General features: G+C 42.3%; 1 protein-coding gene across 4 annotated transcripts; it reads left to right on the forward strand.

Annotated features, from left to right (window-relative positions):
- Positions 1 to 813: 813 nt before the first annotated feature.
- Positions 814 to 15,478, forward strand: LOC307072399 (coiled-coil domain-containing protein 106-like). Of its 4 annotated transcripts, none has more exons than XM_079731684.1 (7): positions 814 to 908; positions 2,813 to 3,093; positions 3,260 to 3,326; positions 8,043 to 8,228; positions 8,671 to 8,844; positions 12,966 to 13,289; positions 14,569 to 15,478. In XM_079731684.1, exons 2-6 carry the CDS (start codon positions 2,842 to 2,844, stop codon positions 13,280 to 13,282), a joined length of 996 nt encoding a protein of 331 aa, XP_079587810.1. In that variant the 5' UTR covers positions 814 to 908; positions 2,813 to 2,841; the 3' UTR covers positions 13,283 to 13,289; positions 14,569 to 15,478. The 4 variants fall into 4 exon arrangements, with proteins under 4 accessions (XP_079587810.1, XP_079587807.1, XP_079587809.1 ...); XM_079731681.1 differs by lacking the exon at positions 814 to 908 and adding an exon at positions 1,400 to 1,793; XM_079731683.1 differs by lacking the exon at positions 814 to 908 and adding an exon at positions 1,400 to 1,793 and having other exon boundaries at positions 12,966 to 13,024.
- The last annotated feature ends 445 nt before the right edge of the window (positions 15,479 to 15,923 follow it).

Here is a 15,923-nt window from a genome sequence, read left to right on the forward strand (position 1 = left end):
GCTGTACTTTTGGCTTAGTTTAGTTAAGTTAGCGGACGTGTGGTCCGCTAACTTAACTTATCTGTTAGCTTAGCTTGTTTTGTTTGGTTCTTTGGTTGGCAACACTCAAGTCCCAAGGCCCGCTGGTTTTGTCGTATGTTACTTTTGTGTTTTGTGATCAGTCACCCCATTAAACCTATGTTCAACCTTATCCGTTGCTGTTGTCATTCCTTTGTTTCACTCACCAATTGTTTCTTCATCTACACCCATAACCCGGACAATTTTAACATCCGTTACCTCCCCCGCTACCCCTAGAGAGTGGGAGTTGTAACATACAATGGAGCCAAATGTTAAACACTTGATATTGCCTGGCTTTCCTGTGTTAAACTAATGCCTGCATTCCGATGAAACCCCGACGCCTCATGTAAATGGCCTCTTATGGCTGGTTCAGACTACACGATTCTCAGACATTCCTCCACGATTTAACATGTCATACTATACGATCACAGAGCCAGGAAATCGGGCCTTGTCTCGTCGTAAGACTGGCCACACTACAAGATTCGAGGGTGCGATGCTCTCCACTTTGTATCATTCACGTTTGCAAGATATTTAGAAAACCTAAGGTTTAGAAATAACAAATGCTTTTTACATTTTTGTCATAAAGGTTCCAGTAGTTTTTATATCTGCTCAATGCAGCAATTCCTCACAGTAGTTGCGATGCGCGTGTCATGAACGATACAAAGTAGACGCAGCAACAACGTAGCCTAGCAACAAAGCGTCAACAATGGATCCCGAGTAGCTAGCACTAGGCATTATGCTGGCGGTCCTCTGCACAGAAACGGAAAGGAAGAAAAAGAAGATTGTGGACTCGTTCTTGGGTTGCACAAAGAGGAGAGCTCGGGATGTCGGTGCTACATACTGAACTGGAGGTAATGTTTTATGAACATAATAAGTTGAACACTGCGCGTGAGCTCCAGCTGTTCGCGGGGTTCCCTCACGCAACTGGGGGCGGGGTTCCTTCATGTCAACAATGGATACGTCATGCAATTCCCCAAACAATTCTGACATGCCAAACTTTTCGTCGTGGGGTTTTCGAACGTCGCAGACGAAAACATCGCAGATCGCAAGCATGTCACATTACAATACCTCGTCTCGTCGCCGACCTTTCAAAATCGTGCACGATTCGCAAATTTGTCTGCGACGAAAGAATCGGGGCAAAATCGGGCTGAAATCGTGTAGCCTGAACCAGCCATTACGCAAACTTGGAATGCTCCGTAGGCCAGACCGTCTCATTTAAAAATGTTTGTTCGGCCTTCGGTCCAGCCACACCTTCATAGACCGCGTCCTTCGAAGGATGCGTCCCCTGAATTGAGAGCCGTGGTTTTCCAGTAGTTACGGTAATATACCGGAAGAGGCCATTGGGAGCGTTCCGCTCTGGGATAAATCGACATCATAGGGTCCGTTTAATCTCAGTTTCTGTTAACTCTCGCCAGTGGACGAGTAAAATATGTTAATAAACATGTCGCCGAGCGGCTCAACTTTGGAAGAACAGCTTTCGTCCATAATGGAGGTACTTGCGAAAGCGGCCGTATCTGAAATAAGCCAACTGTTCTCGGAAGGCTCTGCTTCCCTTCGTTTACAAATAACTCGGAGCCTGAAAGAAAACGAGACGCTGAGGACGAGGATGAAGGGGATGAGGAGTGAGCTGCTTTCTTTGCGGCTTCAAACAAGATCAAATGCATCGCGTGCGGCAAGTCGTTTCGCCCTGGCTCGAGCCCACATCTGCCAACCACGGACTAAACAACTGGGAAATGGTGAGTGGAGTCCCGGCTGTAATAGGTGGAAAACAGGACGGTCCGAGTGTTCAGGGGGGACTATTAATTGTTATATTGGTAGTTATGGGAAATAGTTACAATAATCATCATGATTCAAACAATTAATGAGAGAAGCATAACAGAAGCAGGCTAGATCACCTCACAACATGCCTAATATAGTTCGACAATAGTCCCATTTCCTGCACTTTGAATGGTCTTGGATGTTAGATTCTACTTGCGCTAAAAGTCCTCTTTTGAAAAGCATCATGACCAGAGCCCTGCTAAAACAGTGAAACTTGGGAGTTGCATTTCAAAGATGGAATCAGTCCCAGAGGGGTTTCAAGACAGATGCCACATGAGCTGATTTATCATTCCCAAACATCTCCAAGTAGGGAATGGACATAACTACTGTATGAATGAATATGTATGTATAATGATTGTAATACCCATGGATTTAATAACTATCTGAATAATTTGTTGATGTTTATAATGATTTACTCCTTTTAGATAATCATTGTTACCTGAATTATGATTTGTATCTTGTGTATTGTTATGTTTTGTCTTTATGTATGGACCCCAAGAAGACTAGCTCGTCCCACTTTGGTGACAGCTAATGGGGATCCTTTTAAACAATAAACATCATAAATTCAAAGCATATAAATGTTAGCTGATCAGCTTACAGGGAAAGACACTTGTCACTTGTTGTCAAAATACCGTAGAATAATTGCGCTTGTCCCTCATGTCATGTTGTGCTCAGATCATTTTGCCTGGTGTTGGTTGAGTGTCCTCAACCTGGTCACCCCCTTAGGCTTGAGTCTAGGGAGGAGGGGGCTAGAGGAGACATCCCTCTCTAAAACTGTGAATCTGTGCCTGCAGTACACATTGTAAACCCTCTGTGTCAATCTTACATACACATACATAAAATAGTTTCTTTCACATGTACAAATACAAACTGCCTCCTTTTGTGCAATTAATGTATCAAGACAATGACTTTCTGTCTTTTTTTTCTCCCTCTGCAGAAGACTGCGATGCCTTTGGAGATCGCAGCATGCAGCCCGGCGCCACCTCAGAGAGTCTGCATGTGGACGCCCCTGGCTCCTCCCAAATGTCCCGTCACATCGAGGAGCTGAGGATCCTGAGCGTCCACGGACAAGGGGAGGGCCCACTGGCGCTTGACGGCCATGACACCCTCTTCACCGCGTCAGAAGTGGAGGCCCTGAACTCGTTGTCTGTTGACCACAGCATGGCCACGAGCCTGCGTGCCGAGCGGTTGGTCCACCACGAGGAACTGAGTGTGCAGGTTTGAAATCATTTCCTCATTCACCATCCAAAAGAGGTGCTTCCTCTGTTACACCTCCAGCACACACCCATATGATTCAATGTGTCGTTAGTGGGGATTGATAACTATTCTGTGCAAATAAAAGAATATGTCTTGTTTGTGTTTCTGTGTTTCTTTATGTGGAAAGCAGCAGACCCTAGACACCATTTCAATCAAGGTTGAAGAGGATATTGGTGGAGGCATGCCCGCTGTAGGTTAGTAACACACATTGCATCTATGCAAGCAAACGACCTGGATCAACTGAGAATGTACTCGATTCTACCTGCGCTAAAAAGCCTGGTCCTCTTTTGAAAAGCATCATGACCTATATCATGACCAGCTAAAACACGAGTCAAACTGGTTTATCATTCTCAAACCTTAATCAGGCATGAAAACAGGTCAGGGGATGAAAAAGGTGAGAAGGATATTATCCTTCTAGGGGGGTCCGCGGCCATGCTCCCCAGAAGAAAAATTTGAACATTCCATATTTTAAAGCATCAATCTGATGCACTTTGAGATGCATTTTTTGCCAACCTGGGGAGAACTTGAGAAACGTAACTTCAGCCATGAGTTAACAATATTATGGCCTCCTTACTAAGTATTATGCAAGACATTTCATGCCAGCCTGTCACTGGATCTAACATTTACAGTATATGAGGCACAATGTGGCCAGGGCTTAATGCAAATGGCTTAATGCATATGCAGTTGGTGGACATGCTGTAACTTAACATGTCTACTCTTCCATCTTGACTGACAGCCAATACAAAATATAGGTTTTAATACATTTTATTGGCAAAGATAACCTAAAACACACAATACAGAGGTTTCCAGCATTATCAAAACATTAAACACTTTTCAAGGAATAGTTATATATTATTTTAAATTATTTATTTGGAATTAGCCGTGGGGAGCTGAGATATCCTTTAATCAGCCATGGAAGGAGTGGGTATGCAGGATCACCAACAATGACTAGCCTGATGCTCTCTGACAGAAGTAAAACATTACTTAATTCCACGGTATATCACAGACAAGTAGGTATAATATGCTTGTTAAACCCAAATCAAGTCTTTCAAGTCCATGAGCTGCAGGTAGTCATCGCCACCACTGGGGTTGCTTTGGCCCCTTTTGGGGTCTGTGGCTCATGGACTTCATGTCCTACTAGGCCTTTGTGTTTATGTCAAGGGAAGACGATTGTTAACATGCCAAAGTAAATCCAGACAATGTGGGGGGTGTTTCATAAGAACAGATAAGATCACATTAAGAGCTTAATTTACCTTTTGACTACAGCCCTGCTAGTGGTCTCACCTTAGGGAGTGGTTGTGCTTTATGGAAGATATCCGAGTTGCGGAGAACACTGGCATCCTGTGCACTACCGGGCATCTTGCAGCTGATGTTCCAGAAGCTGGAAACAAGATATTTTTTATTAGGGGTCCGAGCAGCGAAGCTGCTTGGTCCCCAATTGTTTCTGTAACGATTTTTTTTTTCTCAAATTCTGTAAAAGTCATACGGCAGCCTATACTGTAAGTCAAAAACTCTTGAAATTTTCAGGTATGGTTACCAATAACCTCCCCGTACCCATTTGTGGTACTGCACCCAAAGGTGGCGCTATTGTAAAAAAATCATGAATTAGGCTTATTTCTCCTCACCAGACTGACCTGGCCTCAATACTCTTTCATAATATTAATCTCTAGAATCAGATGCATCTATAAAACCCTGGGTCTTATGCCCTAAAAATGTTTACTTTTCCACAATTTCATATTAAAGCCAAACATGATAAAAAGATTCACAGACTACAAAAATAATCAAAGATTCACCAAAATCGCCACATAAAATCTTTAGACCAAGCCTCACAAAAATCATCCAACAGAATTTGTTTTATTTGGTTCCATTTGAGAAATATTGGCCATTAAAGTTGGAGCAGTTAGCCCATTTTTCTTATATGACCATTTTGTTATTGTATAAACAAAACATACGACAATTATTAGGTGGATACCAATGCCCCCCACTATCCATAAACACAAATTGTGGTACTGCACCCAAAGGTGGCGCTATTTAATGAAAATATGAACTAGCCTTATTTCTCCTTACCAGATTGACCTGGACTCCAAATTATTTCATCATATTAATCTCTAAAATCAGATGCATCTTTTTCACCCTGGTCTTCTGCTCAAAAAACTTTTACTTTTCCCACAATTTCATAGAAAAGCCAAACGTCCACAGTCAACCATTTTCCCTATATGACCATTTTGTTATTGTATAACTACCATACGGCTATCATTAGGTGGATACCATTAACAGTGCAAATTTTCAGATTTATACTCTTTCAAGAAAGCCCTTAATTCTCTTGTGAAATGGTTGCTTGGAGTTTTCTTGATGTGTGCTTATCAATAGACATTTTCACGATGAGGCTTCATGCAGTTCAGGAGTGTCAGTGGCTCAATGGGACAATGCCTTGTACTGGTGATCCTTAGGTTGAATGTTCGAATCCCGATTTAGAGCATTATGAACAAGCTGAACATAACATTCTGTCATTGCCACTCATTTAAGAAACACAACATTGAACAGCACCTGAAATTCATCAGGCAATCAACATTCCGGCTCATTAGTTTCCAAGAATCTGACTGCCAAGACACAGTATGACATTAAGGGGAACTTCTTCGTTAACCATTTTTCCTTCATAATGAACTCTGTCATATTAATATTTCTTCCGTTAGTGTTCTTGACAACAAATGTTTGATTTCCCCAGAATTTCAAAGATTTTTCAGGTATTTGCTTTTAAGAAAGCCCTTAATTCATTTGAGAAATGTTTGCTTGGAGTTTTCTGGATGTTGTGTGCTTATCAATAGACATTTTCACCATGTGAATAAGGCTACAGTACAGGTTTGTCAGTGGCTCAATGGGAAAATGCCTTGTACTGGTGATCCGTAGTTTTACAGTTCGAATCCCGATTAGACAATTATGAACAAGCTGAACATGATATTTGGCCATTGCTCTGCAGCCCAGTCACCTGAAAGCCGAGGTACAGTATGGCATTAAGGGATCATCAACATCTTTCCTTCATAATTATGTCATATTTATATATCTTCCATTAGTGTGTTCTTGACTTTTCATTTTGCTCTGACCCCATTAATCACCACTTGCGGTTATATTTTATATTTTTAATTCTACAAAACAGTTAGTTCCGACCAAGTAATTTGATTTGACAGGAGGCATTCCATGAGTGCTGATACTTGGACTTTTAACTATACATGTATCACTCTGCTTTACAGATGTTCTAATAACCGTTGCTATTTACGGTCTTTATTTAGCTTAGATTGCAACAAACTTCTATTTGTGTTGGAAGAGCCAATTAATCATTAAATAAACAAACAAATCAGAATCGGTTGTTGCTTATTACTGTTGTAGAGCTGTTGTATGAAAGCAATATCAAACGCGAGAGAGTGCTGTGTACTGAATATCAGCGCGGTTGTGATTCAATCGTAGTGTAGGTGAGGAGACTGTACTGTCTACTGTGCAGGCAATTTGGCAGGGGCACTGTGATGGACTAGACCCTCAACAGCAGGAGCAGCTGTGGCTACTACTGGCGGAGTTTAAGGACAGCTTTGCCTTGAATGAGAGCGATGTGGGTCAGACGCACCTGGTGCAGCATGAAATCAACACTGGGGATGCGTGGCCCATCAGAATGCGCCCGCGTCGCCTGCCCTTGACCGCCAGGAGGCTGCGGACCAGGCGCTGTGGGAGATGCAGCAGGCGGGCCTCATAGAGCCCTCAGATAGTCCCTGGACAGCAGGCGTGGGGATGGTGCCTTAGAAGGGGGGTAAGTGGAGATTCTGTGTCGACTACAGGCCACTTAGCGCAGTGACAAGGAAGGACTCCTACCCCATCCCGCGCATTGATGAGGCCTTAGATGTCGTAGCTGGGTCGTCCTGGTTCTCCTCACTCGATCTCCGCTCTGGCTACTTCCGGTGCCCTCTCGCCCCTGATGCCAGACCCAAGACTGCATTCTGCACTAGCAGAGGATTGTGGCTGTTTCGGGTCCTCCCTTTCGACCTCTGCAATGCACCTGCGACCTTCGAGAGGCTGATGGACAGTGTTCACCGGCTACTGAATGGCAGGAGACATAAGAACAGTGTATAGCGGTATAACTATAGTTTAAAAAGTTTTTAATTAGTGTGGGCTGATGAGGTAGAACTAGTACAGTTCGAAAGTAGTAGGCTCTGTTACTTAACCCTACAAAGTAAAGAAGGCTAATAACGGCACGGATTGGGAGTCAATTCACACATGGGCTACATTTGCAATAGATGGAGCAGGCCTAGTCCATGAGGTAAACACATCACTATATGCAAAATATTAGCCTCATCGAAATATTATGATGTGGCTGTTTGAATATGGTAACCAACCAAACAACTAGAACACACAGTAACACATCCAATGTTGTACACGATTCAACAACACAACAGACAATAATACATATGCCCCTCCTACACCTCAGACACACAGACACAGACTTGTTGTACAGTAATATCACATATTAAGGAAATAGTTCTCGAATAATGTGTGATATCACTGTACTCAGACAAGTAGGAGACCATACCAACAAGAAATAGTCAGTAGGCCATTGCATTCTCACTTACACGTTGTAACTACATAATTTATATTGGGATACACTAAAATCAATATTATGTTAGAGAAGCTTATTGAACTTTGTCTCTGTAATGCAAATCTTGTCAATCTAATTGCCTGTATCTCAATCCATTTGAGTGTCTGGTTGTGGCAACTGGAGAACAATGTCCATAATTGAACACCCCACTATTTGGTTGAGATGGGCGAACAATTCCATGTAGGCATGTTTTATGACCCCTAAAGAGACGTGCCAATCTATTAAGCACATATGTTGTTGTTGTCCATTTGTTTACCCCCAAATTGTGCAGGGTCACCAACAGGAGCAGTGGTTCTTTCCAAACTAAAAGAGGAGAACAGAATGGCCAAGCGAAAAATAGAACATTTGGAGGAACGTCTTAAAATCTATGAGGGAGCAAACAATGAGCTGAAAAAGGACTTCCTACTCAGTAGAATGAGAGGAGCTGAGGATGAGGCAGCAGTCAGCGAGAAACCAGGTACAATACCATTATCTGTAATGTTATTCATGCAATGTGAGATGTTAAAGGAAATGAAAAAAGTAGGAGTATAGGAGTATATATTCATTCATGAAAATCAAAAAATAATGTACTCATACAGGATGTGCTTGGTTGTACCTCCTCAATGCATGTGGATGTTATTGTTTCCCCCTTTTCTTTATCTGACAAGCAACTCTCTTGATAACCTTTAGAGACATAACATAATACGTATGAAGACATATGAAACAGAATAGATTTGTTCAAGACATTCAATATGTCCACACATGGGACATTATCATCAATCTTGCAATTTATCAATTGCAGACATCTATTAAAGATGTCATTCTGTCTAAATTTGTCACCAAACACAGTTTTAAATTATTGGGTTTTGTTTACTAATTTCGCTATGTCCCTTTGTCTACTGACATGCCCATTTTCACAGGTCCCAGCCAGTCTACTGGACAGCTGATCTTGTCCCCTTCTTCATCACCCGAGCCATCTGCATCTTCGGATGGGCCATCCAGCTCAGAGGAAGGGGAGGAAAAGAAGAAGACGAAGAAGAAAAAAAAGAAGGCCAAAAAATCAAAGGAAACCGAGGCTTGCAGCCGTTCAAGGAGTAAGTGTATAGGTGCAAAATGCTCACTTTTTAAAGGTCCCATATCATGAAAATTTCACTTCATGAGGTTTTCTAACAATAATATAGTTCCCCTAGCCTGCTTATGGTCCCCCAGTAGCTAGAATTGACATTAGGTGTAAAACGAGCACTAGCTATCGTGCACTGCCTTTGAAAAAACAAAGGTCAGACGCGCAGATTTGGAATTTTTCCCCGTATGTCGTTACCTCCCCTTCTCTGCTTTGCCCAATGAGCTACGACCGTGCGAGAGCCACACGTGTGTGTGTCTGAATGTATCTAATACATCTTCGCCGCGAGCCGCTACCAACGCGGTCAACAATCGCAGGCAACAATCCCTTTCTCCTCCATGTTGCGGTTCAGTCTACTTCAGATTGATGTGGAAGAACCAGAGACGTCGGAGAACCCGACGCAGTCGTTTTAGATTCATATCGTCTGGAGGCGCACACAGCTTTTGGCTGTGACAATATATATTATATGATATAGATATCTTATGTATAATATATTATTTATATATAGAGCTCCAGGGCTCCCGCCGGAGCACCCGGAGTGTTCTAGAATATTTACAGAACACGGCCAAAAGCTGTGTGCGCCTCCGGATGATATTATGAATCCGAACAATTGCGATACATCCACTGTAAGCAGCAAATCCGCAAGCAGTTTAGGGCCACACCCCCACCCTCCACCTTGACCCGCCTCTAAAAGATGAAAGCTCATTGTAAGACTATTCTGCACCAAGGCTGAATTTCTTGAATGTCTTCAAATACTGTATAAAGGGCCAACTAACACCTATATATAAGCATCCATAAAGTAGCATGCCATGGGACCTTTAAGTGAGTCACACTGTTTTGATGTTAAAATTGGTAGGGAAAAGACCCTTAACCCAAGGAGGTATTGTATTGTATTTTTTTAAACATAGGACCAGTTTTTGCATCATCCACTGGTAACAGCAAGCGCTTTGAACCTATGAAGTAGTGATCCAAGTTCAAGTTTATTATCATGTATTCATAAAAAGCATTTATCAGTATTGAAATTCCATGTGCTCAAATTTTCCTTCAACTTAAAGAATAAATTAAGTTAAAAGTTTAGAGTTTAAAAGGATGGAGAGAAGTAAGCAAGAGTAGGAATATGGAATTATATTAAGGACACTTCAGCATCCTGATGGCATGAGGATAGAACTATCCCTGTATCTGCTGGTACGGGTCCTTCCATGCTCTTGTATCGTCTTCCAGAAGGCAGGAGGGTGAAAAGATTGTGGCTGGGATGACTAGTGTCAGAAACGATCTGCTTGGCGCTGGCTGTAAAGGTCCTGGATGCCGCTGTGTGGATTTTACCACTCTTTCTAATGTATTCCTGTCCTGGGCAGTGCTGTTACCATACCATATTCTAATGCCACCAGTCAGAATGGTCTCTATGGTACAGCGGTAAAAGTTTGTCAGTATTTTACAGTCCATGCAAAATTTCCGCAGGCATCGCAGAAATAATAACCGCCTTTGTGACCACACCCATATAGTGTGACCAGTTCAGATCCTCACTGATTAATTAATGCAGAGGAATCTGATACAGTTGAATCTCTCCACTCCTTGCTCCCAATGTAAATGGGTGAGTGAGTGTTCCTCCCCCACTGCAGCCGCCTGTAGTCCACTATCAGCTCCTTAGTTTTGGTGACATTGAGCAGCAGGCTTTTATCCTGACATTAAGACAGTCAAATAATAATTATTATAATAATGAGTGTGCCAAACATCATCATGTATAGGCTTTAAAAAATAAGGTTTATTGGAAAGGTTAGTAATTTGTAACATGGTGTCTCTTTTGCACTTGCCCATTTATCTAGAAGCCCATCCAGTCACTGCCCTGTAGATGCACTATTATGAACCAGAAGCCCTCCCTATTCTATGTAAAAATCATATGATGAATCTTATGAGATAGGGCACCTTATCAAGCCTGTTAGTCCTCTAAAAAGTTACATACCATTTAGAGGGTGCAGAAATTATTTTAAACGCACAACAGCAGTTAATATCGAAATACCTGCTTAACTACAATAACATTTTAACCATTTCTTTGCCGTTCCCCCTTGTGTATAGTGCATACCCACTTTTTGCGGCACTGAGCAAATTTTATGGTAGTGTTGGAGCTTTTAGTGGCTGCACAGTCAGTGTTGAGCCAGTCTAAGATTCCTCCAGTCTCACATCCCTGTTGAGATTCCCCCTGATCTCGTGTCATGTTACCTGCCGTACCGCATGTGGCCTGTCTGTAAGGAGGTTTAGTATCCAGCTGCACATGGAGGGACTGATGTTCAGGTCTTGCAATTTCATGATGAGCCTAGATGGTATTATGGTTTTGAAGGTGGAGCTGATGTCAATGAAGAGCATCCATAAGTATGTGTTGTTCTGATCCAGGTGATAGAGAGCAGTATTCAAGGTCAAATCTACAGCATAATCTGTATACCTGTTATGCCTATATGCAAACTGGAATGGGTCTAATGCAGTAGACAGGCAGGATGTAATGTGAACCGCTCAAAGCACTTCATCAGAACAGAGGTGAGCTTGACAGGACGGTCATCATTAAGGCAGCTCACTGATGGTTTCTTAAGGGCTGAGTATACTTTTATGGACACGGTCTACAGATCTGTCCATAGAAGTATCTACGGACAGTACGGAAGACTTAAATTTGGTCATATTTTAGTCCGTACAGCCTTCCCTTGCTGCAGCCAGAATTTGTCTCCATACGGATGCCGCAGAATTATGCTTTGAAATGGAGCTACCGGAGACCGTATGACCGTGTCTGTGTCCGTAGAAGTATACTTGGCCCTTCAAGGACAGGGATAATGGTGGCACTCTTGAAGCTTGTTGGGACGACAGACAAGGAGCAGGGAGAGGTTGAAGATGTCAGTGAATACCTCTGCCAGTTCAGGAGCACAGGCCTTGAGAACACAGCCCGGGATGTAGCATGGAGTCGTGCACATTTTTTTGTAGTTGGGCTGAATTACAGCTTATGCATCACATGTCGTGTAGTATACAGGGGGTAACAAGCATGTTTACCCCTACCGGCCCGTTGGTCGGATGAAAATCATACCTTTATCGCACAGTTGAAGCAGAGCTACAGTAAAAGCCAAATCACCTGAGATCAGTGGGTTTTCCCTCATTGTGTCTACGTGATACCAAAACCGACCAATCATATCCATCCACAACTTCAAGACATTTTACAGCTTACTGTGCACTCTAGTTTTATGATTGCACTTTTTACAGTAACCATGCCTACTAGCAAGGATGTTGTAAGGCAATAGACATACAGCATTAGGGATTCAGACAATTATTTTGGTGGAAATAATCAGCTATAAGTATCAGCTATCTGAGATGTAACTTTGCTTTCTACATTCAGTTCTCCATGTAATATGGTCAGACCGCATTGTTCATGTCTTCTTTGCCATGTGTGCATCCATACAAGCCAGTGCCAATTCTTCTTTATGTTTCTGAGCATAGAGTGGTACATTTTTCCTTTGTGAGCATCTTTCCTCTTCCAAGCCTGGGAGTCCAACGTGTTTATTTCACTCTTATAGTGTGAGATGTCAGGTTGCAACCGAGAATGGACCATACAGTGTGTGCACATAAATCTTGAGCTCTGGGTTTACATTGCATGCAATTTATCTATACAGTTTTAGGTTGACATTTTCAAAAGAGCGTATGGCTGGCTTTAAATGTGATATCTAATACATCTTCATTGCAATCCGTTGGCCATCGACCCCTGAGTAAAAAGTTGTCACATACCCTTTTCTTCTCTGTGTATTCAACAACCCTATCTGACATACCCCACCGTTGGCCTAATACAGTGGAAGACAATTTATCCGAATAGCATAAGCTAAAGGCTATCCGGATACATTCACTTCCAGTCATTATGCAAAGTTAGGCTAACAATTTCAATGCCAGACTTGAGGTTGTTGCTCACACAGCGAAGAGGATGCTTGCGCCATCTTATCTAACCTAAGGTTAGATGACAAACAAGCTAATTTCCCTAAAAGGTGGCGTGTTCCTTTAATTGATTGTCTCACAGATATATAGGAATTCAATTAAAGCTCTAATTCGATTTTTGCTATTTTCTCTTCACAGTGACTACCAGTGAGGGAGTAATTGGCCGGTATATGAAGGTCCTCAAGCACTACGCAAAGGTAGGCTCCATGAAGAGGGCATTCGACATGGAGCATGTGGACCGGAACACAATAGCCAGGACGGCGCCAATTGCCGAATTGGCTATAGTGTTCCCAGAGGACTACGCGAAAGTGATCGAAGCGGGGGTAGACGAGAAGGAAACACTGGCGACCTTCTCAGAGAGGTGCCGTGGAGCAATCACCCCAGCCATGGCAGCTGCCATTTCTACCAAAAAAAAGGCCAATGAGCTCCTCCCAATTGTTTACAAGTTGACTTAAAAAGGATGTAAGTTGTTTCTGTTTAGTTTAGTTGTTTGGCATTTATTTGTCTTTTTGTTAATGTTCAAAACACTTATTTTATTAACACATATTTTTTTTATTTTATTGTTATTGAAGTATTAAGCTGACTTATTGTGCAACCCCTGACTGGAGTGTTTGTTGAGATTAGCCATGATTTTACAATTGCAATGACAAAACATTCAGCCGTAACAAATATTAAGGCCCATTGTCTTGACAAAGTTTTGAACAGCTTGTGACGATATAATGACATTTAATGACACCTTACATGTCCAAAATGGTTGGACCTTTGACCCCCTGTAGTTTCGGTCAGAGGTTTATGTTCATAACATTGTTAGGAAACTAATTTGGTGTGTAATAACCCTTCATGATATCTTAAGGACTAAAAATGGAACCACTTTACTTGAGGTCAAATAATTTATTCGTTCATCCTGGTTAATTTCAAGTTGTCATCATAAAGACATCCCAAACAAATAGAATGTCAACTTGTCATGACCAAGACGAATTCTGGTAATGTCACTTTGATTAATGTCAACTTGTCATGACCAAGACAACTTCTGGTATTGTCACTTTGATTTATGTCAACATGTCATAATCAAGACAACCCAAACAATGTCAACTTGTCGTAACAAAAACCAAATGACACTTAATGAGAAATGACAGATGCCATAAAGGTGTCATACATATATGACATGTTTATGACAGGGTCATGTCATAGTTGATAGTGACATGTCACTTTTATGTAGATACCTTCAAATAAAGTGTTAATAACATGGTAAACCCTCATGGTAAAAATGTTACATACTCATACAGTTAAAGAGTTTATTTCACGTGTACAAATACACACTGCCTCCTAGGGCTGCTAGATTATGGAGAAAATCATAATCACGATTATTTTTGTCAATATTGGAATCATAATTCAAACGATTATTTTTGAGTTTGAAAACATGATGCCTTTATTCAGCATTTCTCTCCAAAAAAACACTAACTGAGAAAATTACACAAAATGTTAAAATAGATAATGTTCAAATCGAAAATAATGTACAAATATGTATACAGCTGTTCTGCAGTTTCTATAAAGCATTTAATCACTAAAATAAATATGCTTAAAAAAAAAGGTTTAATCTCAATTATATTAGTTTGGAGATCATCTGACCCTAAAATCGAAATCACGATCAAAATTTGATTAATTGCACAGCCCTAGTGCCACCTTTTGTGCAAATAAGGTATCAAAACCATAACTTTGTCTTTTTTTTCTCCCTCTGCAGAAGACTGCGATGCCTATGAGACCATAGCACGCAGTGCGGCGCCACCTCGAGAGTCTGCGTGTGGACGCCCCTGGCAACTCCCACAATTCAAGTCACAACGGGGAGCTGTGGAATCTGAGCATCCACGGACAAGGGGAGGGCCTACTGGTCGTGGACGACCATGACACCCTCTCCGCCACGTCAGAACTGGAGGCCTTGAGCTCGCTGTCTGCGGACCACAGCGTGGCCAAGAGCCTGGAATGCAACGAGCGGCTCGCCCACCTTGAGGAGCTGACTGGTCCTCGGGGCATCCGCAAGGGCCCTGTGTCTTCTGTGGCAGGGTTTTTCCCAACAATGCCAAGATGATCGTCGACATGCGTACCCATACCGACGAGAAGCCGTACGGGTGCGGGCAATGCATGAAGCGCTTCGGACGTAGCACCAACCTGAAGCGCCACATGAGGAGGACTCACACCGGCGAGAAGCTCTACAGTTATGACCAATGCACAAAGTGCTTCGGTGAAAGCGCAAAGCTGAAGATCCACATGATGACTCATCGTGGGAGAAGCCCTAAAAGTCTGACCAATGCGTGAAGTGCTTAAGTCGGAGCTACGATCTGGAGACCCACATGAGGGCTCACACCGGCGTGAAGCCCTACAGGTGGGATCAATGCAAGAAGGGCTTTGGACAGAGCACCAAGCTGTGTACCCACATGAGGACTTACACCGGGGAAAGCCCTTCGTGTGTCTGTCTTCGAGTGCAACACCAGCTACAGCGACCCAAGTAATTTGTGTACGCACATGCTCAAGCACAAGGGCAATGGAGTTCTTTGACACGGGGCAACAGGACGTTTTGATTGACACCTCTATCCTGTTTTCGTTGAAATTACGGCTTTTAGTTTTGGTGATTAAAGACGCTTTCCAGCTTTTGATTCGCTTTTTTTTATTGTTAATATTGTCTGTGTGATAAAGAATAATACATTTTTAGGATACTTCGGACAGCTAAATATTTGATTTAATTTCAGAGCTTGATCATTGGAAGATCCAGGCAGCAAAGTTACCAAGCATATATTCAACGAGACGATGGGTGTACATGATTCTTATCTGGAACTTTCAAATCGTGGGTTAAATACAAAGGAAACAAAGGTTAGGGGGTGTGACCACCATGGAGAGTTTAGGATTAGCCATAGAAGAGACCAAATTAAATTGCAATACACTATGGGTGAACTGGACATAGCTGCAAGACAGTTCAAGGAATGTACACAACAAAGAAGATGATTGGCCTCAGTATCTGACTTTGTGTCTACAGTTGCAATGCAAATGCAAGCTATCTTAACACTTTTTCAATTAGAGAGGGTGGGAGGGATGTCTAAGTCC

This window comes from Pollachius pollachius (genome assembly GCF_949987615.1).
Source record: "Pollachius pollachius genome assembly, chromosome: 3".
Classification (NCBI taxonomy): Eukaryota; Metazoa; Chordata; class Actinopteri; order Gadiformes; family Gadidae; genus Pollachius; species Pollachius pollachius.

Coding starts and splice junctions, on each gene's coding strand:
- LOC307072399 (XM_079731681.1), top strand. CDS start 1,487: ATGTTAATAAACATGTCGCCGAGCGGCTCAACTTTGGAAGAACAGCTT. Junction 3,094..3,259: donor ACGAGGAACTGAGTGTGCAG/GTTTGAAATCAT, acceptor TTATGTGGAAAG/CAGCAGACCCTAGACACCAT. Junction 8,845..12,965: donor GGCTTGCAGCCGTTCAAGGA/GTAAGTGTATAG, acceptor TTCTCTTCACAG/TGACTACCAGTGAGGGAGTA.